Source organism: Stegastes partitus, unplaced genomic scaffold (assembly GCF_000690725.1).
Source record: "Stegastes partitus isolate 25-593 unplaced genomic scaffold, Stegastes_partitus-1.0.2 Scaffold2090, whole genome shotgun sequence".
Taxonomy (NCBI): Eukaryota; Metazoa; Chordata; class Actinopteri; family Pomacentridae; genus Stegastes; species Stegastes partitus.
In genome coordinates this window covers 27,124-41,143 of record NW_007579821.1, presented here as the reverse complement: position 1 = coordinate 41,143, position 14,020 = coordinate 27,124, and the positions used below count along the sequence as shown (strand labels likewise).

Sequence of the window (14,020 nt, the reverse complement as noted above, 5' to 3'; positions counted from 1 at the left end):
AATCAGCTTATTGCTCACAGGGACAGAACTCGCAAGTGTCTTCTGTGCAGTAAGACACGGTTATGAGGCCATAAATCATGAAAAAGACAGGAGATGAAGTTGACTTTCTTAGATTAAACTAGAAAAAAGACACAAAATGACCACAAGGAGACACAAAACAACATCACAGACACACAAAACAGCATCACAGACACACAAAACACCTACAAACAGATGTAGAATAACCACCAAAAGACATAAAATAACCGTAGACAAAAAAAACCCAGCATCATACACACACTAAACACTTAAAACAGATGTAGAATAACTACAAAAGGATGTAAAATGACCACAAAGACACACAAAACAACATCACAGACACATGAAACATCTACAAACAGATGCAAAACAACTACAAAAAGACACAAAATAACCGCAAAGAGACAAAAGACAGCATCGTAAACAAACTAAAGAAAAAGAGAAGAGCTGCAAAACAACTGCAAAAAGACACAAAATGACCACAAGGAGACACAAAACAACACCACAGACGCAATAAATACTTACAAAGAGATGCAAAACAACTACAAAAAGACAGAAAACAGCATCACAGACCCACTACACACTTACAAAGATGTACAAAACAACTGCAAAAATGACACAAAACAACATCACAGAAGCATTAAACACCTACAAAGACATGCAGAACAACTACAAAATGAGCACAAAGAAACAAAACCAGCATTACAGACACACTAAACACTTAAAACAGATGCAGAATAACTAAAAACAAGACACAAAATGACCACAAAGACACACAAAACAACATCACAGACACACAAAACACCTACAAACAGATGTAGAATAACTACAAAAAGACAAAAACTACATCAGTGACTCACTACACACCTACAAAGAGATGCAAAACAACTACAAAATAACCACAAAGAAACAAAACCAGCATTATAGACACACTAAACACTTAAAACAGATGCAGAATAACAAAAAACAGACACAAAATGACCCCAAAGAGACACAAAACAGCATCACAGACACAATAAATACTTATACAATAGATACAGAACTCCAAAAAAACCCACAAAATGGTCACAAAGAGACACAAAACAGCATCATCGACACACTAAACAGCTGAAAAGAGTTGCAGTAGAACTACAAAAACAAGTTTTTTTGCTCTGGCTATGTGATAGAATAGAATAGAATAGAATAGAATAGAATAGAATAGAATAGAATAGAATAGAAAAATACTTTATTTATCCCAGTCTGGGAAATTACTGTTGTACAGCAGCAAGAGAAAAACACCAGTCCCAACAGAACAGAAAATTGTTATCATTTTTTTCATAATCAGTCCAAAACANAATCAGCTTATTGCTCACAGGGACAGAACTCGCAAGTGTCTTCTGTGCAGTAAGACACGGTTATGAGGCCATAAATCATGAAAAAGACAGGAGATAAAGTTGAATTTCTTAGATTAAACTAGAACAAAGACACAAAATGACCACAAAGAGACACAAAACAACATCACAGACGCACAAAACAGCATCACAGACACACTAAACACCTACAAAGAGATGCAAAACAACTACAAAGAGACACAAAATGACCATAAAGACACACAAAACAACATCACAGACACATGAAACACCTACGAACAGATGTAGAATAACTACAAAAAGACATAAAATAGCCATAGACAAAAAACAGCATCATGGACACACTAAACACTTAAAACAGATGTAGAATAACTATAAAAAGACACAAAATAACCGCAAAGAGACAAAAAACAGCATCGTAAACAAACTAAAGAGAAAGAGAAGACATGCAAAACAACTGCAATAAGACACAAAATGACCACAAGGAGACACAAAACAACACCACAGACGCAATAAATACTTACAAAGAGATGCAAAACAACTACAAAAAGACAAAAAACAGCATCAGTGATCCACTACACACTTACAAAGATGTGCAAAAGAACTGCAAAAAGACACAAATCAACATCGCACTAGCATTAAACACCTACAAAGAGATGCAGAACAACTACAAAATGACCACAAAGAAACAAAACCAGCATTATAGATGCACTAAGCACTGAAAACAAATGCAGAATAACTAAAAACAAAACACAAAATGACCCCAAAGAGACACAAAACAGCATCACAGACAATAAATACTTATACACTATACAATAGATACAGAACTCCAAAAAAAACCACAAAATGGCCACAAAGAGACACAAACCATCATCATCGACACACTAAACAGCTTTAAAGAGTTACAGTAGAACAACAAAAACAAGTTTTTTTGCTCTGGCTATGTGATTGTTATCATTTTTTTCATAATCAGTCCAAAACATGCAAATGCTCGATCTACAAAGACGAACTTGTTGGTTACGTGAACGCCTCAGCTTTAGGATGAGCTCTAAAGTCAGCATGTGAGGAGGACATGTGTTTATGCAGAACAACCGAGCTGATTGCTTTCCTCTGGGTCCGCTGGATACCAGGAATCTGTCTCCGATCATGTGGACGAAACGTCGTCGCCGGCAAACATGCGTCGCCTCGGGTAGCTGTGAAGTTATGTCACCGCAGAGAAGTACAAATTCCTCGAACGAAGGAACGTCAGGTTCAAAAGAATCTGGACAAAGAAAGAAACCACGTTTGTTGCACGTTTACCTGCATTTCATTGCATTGCTGAAGGTGCACGTGTCCTCTTTGCATGCCTCTTGTAGTTGTGATTTCAGTCACCAGCAGATGAAAACATGGATATTGTTCTCATGTATGTACGACAATGAAAGGCTACCGTGAGCAGCTGCTCTGTTTACACAGCGGTGCACATGCCAGCTGTTTCCCTTCTGCTCCCAGTCTTGGTGCACAGCTTTTATTTTTAACATGAAGCCGGTATTCTCATTTAAAGTTTCGTCACAGGAGGTATTTCTTTAAATGATATCCAGATATTTTCAGCTCATATTGTCTCAGACCAACAGACGTCTTATTATTTGTTTATTTGTGTGCTAATTATCACTTCCTAAGGCTTTAATGAGTCTAAAAATCATCTGGCTGGCTTTGCACATGTGCTGCAGGTTTCCAGTGACGCCTCTTATTAAGCTGCACAGAGACACAAAAATGAGTTTTATATTCTGGTTCTGGAGGCAGAGCAAGTGAAATGAGGGAGGAGTGTGTTTCCCGGGGCAGCTGAGGTTCACCTCCTAGAATGAAGGCATCGGTGCATTCCTGCTTTTGTATTTTCGTCCTTTTCACCGGCTTTCCTCTCTGTCTTCTTTTTTTATGTGTTTTCACTTTTTTTCGTGGGTAATTTATTCTCGGGGAATTTTTAACGAGGCAGTAAGAGGAAAATGACTGTTTCATTTCTTTTCCTCTTTCACTTAGTTCGCTATTGTCTTCTTGCCTCCTCCCTCGACGCCCCTCATCTCCTGTGCATTGTTAATTCGCCTCATTTTCTATTTCTGTTTGAGTTTCTCGCTGGCGAAGCGCTCCACGGTGAAGTCACATTCCCCCTCCAGGGTCAGAATGTCACACTTTGTCACCAATAACCAAATAAAAACAACTGGTGATGGATGAATTAGTTGATTGCTTCACACAGAGGCAGTTTTTTTTAAGCGATTTTGATTCATTTCTGCTGCGATATGACGCCTCGGTTTGCTGTAATTCCACCCAAACCAGCCGTCGGCGTGCGTCGAGCTCTGGCGCTTTCCCTTCTGTAATCTTTTAAATGGAGTTTGCAGACAAATGCATTACTTTAATTAGACGGAGAGAGGCAGAGAGATGGCATCGGAGTGGCATGATGAGGCAGCAGTCTGGAGCTCAGTGATGGATGAGGAGGAGGGGAGGCGGAGGTAGGGGGGTACCGGAGGGAGAGCACACCCAGGGGAGGAGGCCTCATTGTCAGCCTCGCATCAGTGGGACGCTCCTTTGGGTGGCCTCCGGTCTACGGGTGGTCGGGAAGAAGATGAGTGTGAAGGGATAAGATGGATGGAGGATGCTTTTTCTCTGTTTGCCAGCTGTGAGCTGTATGAATTAACTCGTGTGATGAATGAATGATAAATAAAATAGGCAGAGGTGGTTCTTCTCAGATTGACTCGTACAGTTTGGGTCAGACGGTCACCACACATTCTTCATATTATGGCACATTTAATGTTGAGATTTCTTGGTTTGCAGTTCTTACTCACAGATAGATGGATGGATAGATAGAAAAGAGCATGCGATTAACCTGCAAATCATGCTGGTTAAAGAGCTAAGGTGCAAAAATTGCTGGTATTTACAATAAAGGTGCAGAATTGCTTGTATTTACAATTTTTAAAAAATGTATTACAAACAACAATTAGCTTATAATGGGCCCTCGATTATTGGGTTTTAATGCAAAGTTGAGTTAAGTGTACGTAATTGTTGTGATAATCAGATTTTGTTGCGCTTTTATGGCAAATTTCATGTTGAGATTTCTTCTTGTTTGCAGGTAGATAGAAAAAGAACATGCAATTAACCTGCAAATGATGCTCGTTAAAGAAAAATTGCTTATATTTACAATAAAACTGCAAAATTGCTTGTATTTACAATAAAAAATTGTATTACAAACTGTAATTAGCTTATAATGGACCCTGGATTATTGGGTTTAAATGCAAAGTTGAGTTATTTACTTATATTCTAACAAGAAGTGTACATAATTGTTGCGATAATCAGATTTTGTTCCGCTGAAATGTTTAATGTCATGTAGAAAACATGACATTAAAATAGCTTTTATGTCAAGGTAATGCTTCTACTTGCGTTGGCCACATGTCATAAAAACGTTTCATTTCAACACATAAAACAGCTTAAATGTTCATTATTTTTTATATATATTTGTGTTTTGTAAGTTTTTTTTCTGCATCTGATGATCCGTTCTTTTCTTTTCCAGCTGCTCCGAGAGGTACGCATCATGAAAACGCTGAACCACCCCAACATCGGTGAGTTACGCTCCAAGAAATCATCTCAGGGCGGCGAGCGTGAGTGCGTTTCTATGCTGATGACACCTCTTCCTCTTTGTGTTCACAGTCCAGTTGTTTGAGGTGATTGAGACGGAGAGGACACTTTACCTGATTATGGAGTACGCTAGCGGAGGTGAGTGACGACCACCCTCACGTTTGCCAGCTATCGAGTCGGGCTTAATGAGCTAATTAATTTAGGATATGTGCTCCGTTTTCATTAGCGAGAACTCGTCTCTGTGAAAAAGACGAATTACTTTTCTCTCATGTTTTCTCTGCTGTCTTTTTTTTTTTTTTTGGTGCTGTTCTTGCACTTAGACATTGTTCGACTTTTTCCCATGCGCTCATCTATTTTTGCAGCTTCTTTATTTTGCTTTCTTCGTGATCACTTAATCTCTCTCTGCTGCTCTCTCTGTGTGATCTCTTACTTCCAATACCTTAAAAGGAGGCAGCAGCAGTAGCTCCGTTTGCATTAAAACTTTTACTTAAAATAAATAAATTTAAGTTTCAAGACGACGAATGCCAAGCTGCCTGCCTGTTTTAATATATAATGCCCCAAAAATATAGATGTTACGGTTGCATATATATATTTTAACAGAATTTTTTGCTGTCTACATATTTTTACTAATCTCAGTCATAGTTTAGACACTGTACAGTATTGCTATAATTCAATAAAGTGTTTAATGTGTGGTTTTTGATGCTCTACAACAAATTCATAAAGGCTTCATTCAGACCTGAGTACGCAAACAGCAGAACGTTTGAGATACGTAGCGTTTTATCACCCACAGTGACATGGTGAAGACAGAGGAGTTCTTAAATGTACGTGTATGTATGAAGAGTTTAGATTTGCTAGGAATGTTGCAGAGATGTTTAACAGAGAACAAACCAAACTGGTGTTTTTTCTTCCAGGCGAAGTGTTCGACTACCTCGTGGCTCACGGCAGAATGAAGGAGAAAGAGGCCAGAGCCAAGTTCAGACAGGTGAGCCAAACCCCGCTTTGCTTCACCTGTTTCGTCCCTTCACAGCCAACAGCTGCACCGTGATACGATCATGTTAGTTATTGTTTATAGTCACTACTTTCCTCGTGCAGTGTGACCCTAACTCGGTGCAAAACTACAGAAAACACCTTTCTGACCAAGTAAAACAAACAAAGGCAATATCCGGTCAGTTTCATCTGTAATTGCGTGACGTCATCAGCCATGGTGGACGTGTACATGGAGCTCTTAGCTTCTAAACTATCTTCTGTTGTTTGAGGTCTTTTGTGTCTTTCTCTCTCCTCAGATTGTCTCAGCGGTGCACTACTGTCATCAGAAGAACATTGTTCACAGAGACTTGAAGGTGAATTTACAGGTTTCTGTTCATAAACATGTCAAAGCTAACATCTGCGTCATTAACAGGTTACTGAGGCACCTGAATTATGCTGCAGTAACAAGCAGCTGGATTTCTCTTTTAGGTTCTTGAAGCTACAAGAGAAGTTTTACAAAAGCTCAGAGAATTACCATAAATCTACACAAATCAGAATATATTTAATGTCATTAATCGAAAGTACAACAAAGTAAACAAAACTGTGTACAAAAATAAAAGCTAAAGAGGTTTGTAAAAACAGAGATGTATGAAATATGAAGTGACTTCTAATAAATAGATATAAACACACTAATTGAAAAAAAAGGTGTGCAGTATATATAATGTACCTGTGATTAAGCTAAACCTACAGTTTATTTACAGCTACAAAAAATGTACCATCTCAGTGGTGCAACAACAGTAACAGAAACTTTAAGTTAGAAATCTGGAATTACTTTTCAGTAATTATGCATCGTCCAGTTTCCTGTTCTTGTCGTGTTTCTATAATAAAACCTACTTCTAATACTACAAACAAACTACTTCCTGCAGGCGGAGAACTTGCTACTTGACGCCGACTCCAACATCAAAATAGCCGACTTTGGCTTCAGCAACGAGTTCACTGCGGGCAGTAAACTGGACACGTTCTGCGGCTCTCCGCCCTACGCCGCCCCGGAGCTCTTCCAGGGCAAGAAGTACGACGGTCCAGAGGTGGACATCTGGAGTCTGGGCGTCATCCTGTACACGCTGGTCAGCGGGTCGCTGCCCTTTGACGGACAGAACTTAAAGGTGATGGGCTGAGCTGGTCCAGTTTAAATGTCACTGCTGGTGACTCAGAGCTTCCTCGAAGACTGCAGGGTGGAGGAATTACAGATTCTTTTTCCTTCACTTATTTGGAGCATTATATCAAAGAAACATGTAGTATCATACACATATTATAAATGAATTGTATTTAGTGTAATTGTTTTGCATTCTCTCATTTTCACGAGTTTAATTAAGCAGCAAAATTGAAGCAGCTTCTCATTTTGCTGAAGCTGTCGTAGCTACACATCATCTGTTTCATGTAAATTTGGTACAAGGTGAAAATAACTACAAGGACAGTGTAGAAATCATGTTAAATGTGCTTTAAAATGAATGATTTTGTTGAACGTTGTGGTGATGTTAGACCAATATAATCCCTAGAGGTTAACCAGATGAAAACAAAAAGAAGAAGTGTTTAATGACTGCTGATTCATTGATTCACTGTGGTTTAATCGTGAATGTTTGCCGCGTTCAGGAGCTGCGGGAGCGCGTGCTGAGGGGGAAGTACCGCGTTCCCTTCTACATGTCGACGGACTGCGAGGGAATCCTTCGCCGCTTCCTGGTGCTCAACCCGGCCAAGCGCTGCTCGCTGGAGGTGAGGACAAAACTTTACCATTTAAAAGGGATGAACGCAGATTTATAGACCGGCGTTTGCACATTTTGAAGCTGTTTGTTCAACAGTTACACAATTAAGGAACGATTGCCTGTCGTGTTTAATGCTAGTGATCGATTTGTGTGTTTATTAAAAGATGGACAAAGTTAATTAGCTATTGAGGAAATTGATTAATCACTACATAAGATAAAACACAGTGTTGGATATAAACTGCTGATGTGAAAATAGAAAAAATCAGTCAATTAAATTGTAGTTTTCTGAGGTTTAACTGTATTATCTGTCGCTCTTTCTCACCGCCAGCAAATAATGAAAGATAAATGGATTAATGTGGGCTACGACGGCGAGGAGCTGAAGCCTCACATAGAGCCTGGGGAGGACTTCACCGACACCAGCCGCATCGGTGAGAAACCCAAATACTGAATAGGGGTGAACTGGGAACAGATCACCGAGTCTTTAGCTCTAGAGGAACCTCAGAACCATTAGTTGCCTTCAAACACGTCAGTTTTCATTCTTTGAGGGAAACGCCACAAACCTTCCTGTGTCAGTAAGGCGTCACCGAGAAGAACGGTGACGTCAGACCTTATCAGACAGAACTTTGTCCTTCTGCTGCTTTCTAACGCCGTTCGTCCCGTTTCAGACGTGATGGTCGGGATGGGCTTCGTCAGAGAGGAGATCAGAGACTCGCTGGTCAGTCACAAGTACGACGAGATCACTGCCACATACCTGCTGCTGGGACGCAAGAACGAGGTGCGTATGAGCTCATTCTGCTTCTGTAATGAGGTTTAATAGATGAAATACACTGTCATGGGTACAACTTTGACTGTGTATCTGTTAGGGATGGACTGATACGTGTGTTGTTTTGGTTTTTTAAATCAATCATTCATAACTAGGCTTCTTCATTGACAAGGATGATTATAACTGAATATGTCAAACAGAAACAAGAGTGATTAAATGATCTCCTCGACTGAGATTGATCAGTTTGTCTCCTGCGGTTCCTCTCAGTTTTCTTAATCTATTGCACACTGAGGTCTTAATATTAAATATTGTTTTCCAGACTGGCTGCTAATTTAGCCGCTAGCCGTTAGCGTAGCCTTAGCCACTGTGAGAGGAGCTAATTTCCTGGTTCGTGACACCGGCTTGTGCTTCTTGTTCAGTTTTTGCTGCTTGAGAGACATTTCCCAGGCTGCAGAGTGACGACAAACACATCAAATTTAGCAGTAATCTGTCGATACAAGCACCAGTTATGCTAGCAGATCAGGCTAATAGTCAGTCTATCCCTAGTAGGTGGGTATACCACTGAGACAAGACGAAATGACAAGGATGTCTGAGTCACGATGGGGAGGATGTCTTTGGTGTCAGCAGTTCACGGTGCTAATTTGTTTACAGCTGTTTTGTGTCAGAGTCATGACTGAATGCTTATTGTGTTACTCACTGAATCATACAAACACCTGATAAACCAGTCTGGCCTCCGTTAGCTCAGGGTTGCTATGCTGTGCCCTTAGAAAACCTTCAAATAACCAGTCAGTTTTCTGTCTATGTGTTTCTCAGACGGACGGCACCGAGTCTCGGTCAGGCAGCAGTCTAAGCCTGGCCCGAGTCCGGCCCGGTACCATCAGCAACGGGACGAGCAAACACTCCACTTCCTCTTCCTCCTCGGGCGCACAATCCTCCTCCTCCGGCCACAAGGCCCAGCGCAGCGCCTCGACGTACCACCGCCAGAGACGACACTCTGACTTCTGTACGCCAACATGAAGACTTTAAGTTGAGTAGATTCATTCTGACGTTAAAATCTGCCTCACTGAGCTCTGTTTACTCTCTAAGGTGGTCCAGCGGTTCCAGGTTCGACGCACCCCAAGCGAAGTCCCAGCGGCGTCGGCGAGGGGGCGGGGCTTAAGGAGGAGCGCCTGTCAATCCGCAAGCCGAGCACCAACACCGTGGGCTCCCGTAGCATCCCGACGCCCTCCAGCCCCATGGTCAGCTCCGCTCACAATCCCAACAAAGCCGAGATACCCGACCGGCGCAAGGAGGTCAACTCGACCACGGTGAGGCGACATTTAATCCCTTATCGATGCGGCAGGTGCAGACGGCAGAGGCCTCACAGTTCGCCTAATCCCATTTCCTCAGATTACGGCACACCGAGGCTACATGGATATTATTGGAAAACATATGTATGTAAACAGATTAGGGCCACTCACATACATTGAGATCAACTGTAGGTTCGCTCAGGTCAGAGATTAAGGATGAGAAAGAGAAGAGTATGCAGTGGATGTAAAGAGTTGGCGTCAGATTAACCTCAGATTAACTCCGTAACGTTCTGGACGGCAGAGCTCAGGGCAATCAGAGGTCAAGGCAGGGAAGCCTTTGTTTTGAAATGGGGTCATATGCACACATAACGGCATTGATTTCAGGGAATTTATGTGCTTTCTACGACTCCTTCTCCAGAATAACATCCCTGCCAGTGCCATGACTCGGAGGAACACGTACGTGTGCACGGACCGATCCAGCACTGACAGACACTCCCTGCTGCAGAACGGCAAGGAGAACAGGTGAGAGGATCTTATCTGTGTGTCTGCGACTCATTGTTCGGCTTTTATTGTACTTAAGATGACAAAGTTCACTCACAAAGTCAAGCACGGTGGCTGAGATCCTTCAACGTACAGACGTTTTGGTGATTCCTCATCTCCCAGCAGGGTTCTTTTTATGTAGTTTGGTAATAAAACATGAATTTAAATTACAGCCAGTGGCCGTATGTAAACATGAACTAGGGTTTGTTATCATTAATGTGAGTGAGAGAGCACTTTTCTGTACCTGTGGGATTAATAGTCACTTAATTCTGATCACAGTTTCAGGCTTGAATTAAAAGATTGTCAATTTTTGGTCACCCCAGTTCAAATAATGTCATTTTCAGCTATGTTTTTACCCCATTTTGTGTCTTTACAACCTGAAAAACTTCATCGTTCTGAGTTGAGAATGACTTTAGGTTTAAAAAAGGGGTTGAGAAAAATCTCATCGACCGCTTCGGTTCTGTGGAAACAAATCTGGTGCACGGTTAATAATTAATTCGTAAATCACACAATCTCGATTTCAATCTGTTATTTTAACCCACTGCAGGAAATGATTTCTTCTAAACACACAGTGAGATGTTACTGTAACGAGTTTGTTTATGAACCGGTCCGACTGGTACAGCTCGTCTCTCTCTTTTTTTTTTTTTCTGCGCGACGCTTAGAGAGCGTTTGGCCCGCGGTGTTTGCTTCGCACACATTTTGTCTGTTCAAGAGAGGATAAAGGGCTTAAACTGCACATGAGTGGGCTCGTCTGTGTTTGTGTGAGTGCGAGTTTGTGTGCCCAGTATGAACTGTGTGTTGTTATGACAGATGGTTGCGCGCTTGTCAGTCTCGGAGCTCGTCGAGCTCCGTCTCACTCTCAGTTTTTCCCGTGGTCACTCTCTTTCTCTTTCTCGCTTTCATTCTGGGCTGGCCTGTTTTCCCTCCCTCTGTCTCTTTATCGCTTTGTTGGTTGTTTTTTTTTTTTGCATCTCGGAGGAAAAGCCTGAAGTTTTCTTTGTCGTCTGACCTCCGGTAAAATTTTTCTCTGCACAGATGGCTGGGTTGGGGAGGGGGTGGGCGACCAGTCAGAGAGGGTGAATCATGTGGATAAGAGACTGGTAGTTCTTACATCTTAGACTCCGTGGAAGTAATAGAGAATGAATGTACAAATAGTTTGAGCAGAATACAGTAAGCACAGAGAGAGAGAGAAAAAATCAGCGCTGATGAACGGACAGTTTCAGCCTTGATTTGAGTCTCCTGTGAGCAGACACACCCCACAGTGGCAGTGGTGCAGGATGCAGGCAGGTTAAACAAGGGAAGGATGATTGGATGAGGAGGGGAAGGAAAAAAAAAACTGTAGAGAGCAGAGGAGGGAGGGCTGAAGAGACGGGAGAGGAGGTGAACAGGAGGGAGCAGCAGGATGAAGTGAGGACTGGCGTTGTGCCAGCATAACCCTCCACTTGCCTCCGAGGCCTTGTCGATGTGATGCCATGCCAGAGCGGCTGATGGGGCGGTCACGCGCACGAACACACCGAGTCTAGTTAACAACGATGTACCTACGAAAGATTTATTATTTATAATATAGTGGTTTAAAAAAAAAAGGAGAGACGTAAAGCATCTGTGTTTGTAGACATGAATCACACAAAATGACACAAATCCAAGACGACAAATGAAGATAAACTCAGCAGAGAAGGAAAACACAATATAGGTTTGTTTATTTTTTAAATATCTGTGTGCAAGTAAGTTGAATATATCCACACGTTTCTCTCGCTTTTATCGACTTTATTTTCATTGCGTAGTGTGAAATTACGCAGCAATCCTACAGTACAGTACAGTAGAAGATGTGCAAATATAAACATCTAGAAGAAAAAACATATTTACCAGTGTATCTATGTAAACAGTGGGATAAACTATGTGGTGCATTAAGAACTATAAACCTGACGTTGCTGAACAAGAAGCGATGGTTTAGATTACAGACGAGGTGCAGCTGCATGAAAACGTGTCGGCAAATACAAGGTGCAGAAAGGAAGTAGGTGCAAATGTGTAGATATTAGTAAACTGTGAGTAAATAAATTAAATTGAGTTGAGCTGCTGGTAGTCACAGACCTTCAGCTCTCTCATGGCTCCGCTGTAGAGGCTGTTTACCTGAAGCGTCTACCGGAGGGCATTGGGTCAAACAGATGGCGTCCAGGATGGGATCGGTTCACTTTTGCACCATTTTCGCTTGTCAATTTTTTTTGTTCTTCGTCCCCCTTTCTCCTCCCTCCGTCTCCGGTGTGCCCCCCAGTTTGCGTTGACATTAAACGGTTTTGCTCTGCAGCGGCTGCGCTTCGACTTGACCCGTCTAATGGTTCTGCCCCACTTGAACCCAGTGTGTGGGAGTTATCTAGAGCGTTATGAAAAGCAGCCCCAGGCCACCAGCCAGCCATAGAGTCAAGGGGTGGAGAGGTGTGCGTGTGTGTGTGTGTGTGTGTGTGTTATCGTGTGCATAGGTGCGACAAAGTGTAGCGTGTTGGGTGAAGGGAAAAGAATTGGACGTGACGTAAGGGGAGAGCGGAGAGTCGTGAAGGGAGAGGGAGCGTTTTAGGTGAATTTTCAGACTTTAGATGAACCTGTGCGAGAGCAGCGATGGTCCATTTCATGTCTGTATTCGTGCTTCTTCTCGACAAATCTGAAAGTAGTAAATATTAAATGCACTTGATGAGGAAAATCCTCCAAATATATCTGGTCAGCAAAGTAAATAAAACAAAGCTAAAGCTGTGTAGCTAATTTTTCTCGATGCAGCCATCCATAATTAGGAGAATATTGAAATAAAAAACGGTTAGTTTAAAAATAAATATAGTTTGTAGCAGGCTTTTGCGTCTTTATCCTGTTGTTCTATTCTGTTAATTATCTATTCTGTACTTAATGCCAACAAATCCACATAGAAAGACAACTTTTTTATCCAGAAACACGTCAGCGAGTCACTGTTGCCGTGCATGTCAAGTCCCTTCTTTACAATGAACATGTAGTTTAGTTTGAATCGATGCTGGTTTGACTGAAAATGCACAGCACTGCATTTTTAATTTAACATGAATGCAACTTGTGCATGTTTTAATTCTATTTAAAATGCAGAGACCTCCTCTCTAGATGTTCAGCTTTATTCAAAAATGCAGTAAATTACTTGGCGCTGTGATGTGAAATATGTTTCTTACTGCACTCGTACGACTGAACTGAAACCATCCTAACTGCATCCACCCCCATCCTCCTCTCCAGCTCCCTATCCCACCGCCTCCCCCCCGCCTCCCCCTCCACCCACAGCATCGCCGGCGCCTCCGGGGTCTCCTCCTCGTCCTCCACGCCTTCCTCCCGCCTCTCCAGGGGATCCACAGTAAGGAGCACTTTCCACGGGGGGCAGATCCGGGACCGTCGGCCTCCCTCCCACGCGCCCCCGGCGTCCCCGACGCCGTCCCACGACGCCAGCCCGCTGCCCCACGCCAGGACCCGGGCCACCTCCAACCTGCTGAGCAAACTCACCTCCAAGCTGACCCGCAGGTAAGGGGAGAAGCCGGGAGAACAAGGGCGAGGAGTACGTAGGTTTTTATGAGTTGGAATGAGATCGTAGGATTCATGACTCATTCAGAGTTTTACAACTATCTGTGAGGGCTGTATGTGTTAACCAGTGCTGGTGAAGTGACAGCAGATTTCCTGTACAGGCCTGTTTGTTTATAGGCGTGTGTGCAGCCAGTGTGGCTCATTTTGCTATAAGCCTGT

At 42.3% G+C, this 14,020-nt stretch overlaps 1 protein-coding gene across 1 annotated transcript in view; it reads left to right on the top strand.

The window, feature by feature from the left end:
- The window catches only part of LOC103373878 (MAP/microtubule affinity-regulating kinase 4-like), a 58,430-nt gene that overhangs the window by 32,623 nt on the left and 11,787 nt on the right, over positions 1–14,020 (top strand). The window contains exons 4-15 of the mRNA XM_008303884.1: positions 4,903–4,951; positions 5,040–5,105; positions 5,879–5,949; positions 6,251–6,307; positions 6,860–7,096; positions 7,584–7,703; positions 8,022–8,121; positions 8,359–8,468; positions 9,270–9,459; positions 9,543–9,763; positions 10,164–10,267; positions 13,523–13,801. Of these exons, the coding sequence (XP_008302106.1) occupies positions 4,903–4,951; positions 5,040–5,105; positions 5,879–5,949; positions 6,251–6,307; positions 6,860–7,096; positions 7,584–7,703; positions 8,022–8,121; positions 8,359–8,468; positions 9,270–9,459; positions 9,543–9,763; positions 10,164–10,267; positions 13,523–13,801 (1,604 nt within the window). The remainder of the gene's footprint in view (positions 1–4,902; positions 4,952–5,039; positions 5,106–5,878; positions 5,950–6,250; positions 6,308–6,859; positions 7,097–7,583; positions 7,704–8,021; positions 8,122–8,358; positions 8,469–9,269; positions 9,460–9,542; positions 9,764–10,163; positions 10,268–13,522; positions 13,802–14,020) is intronic.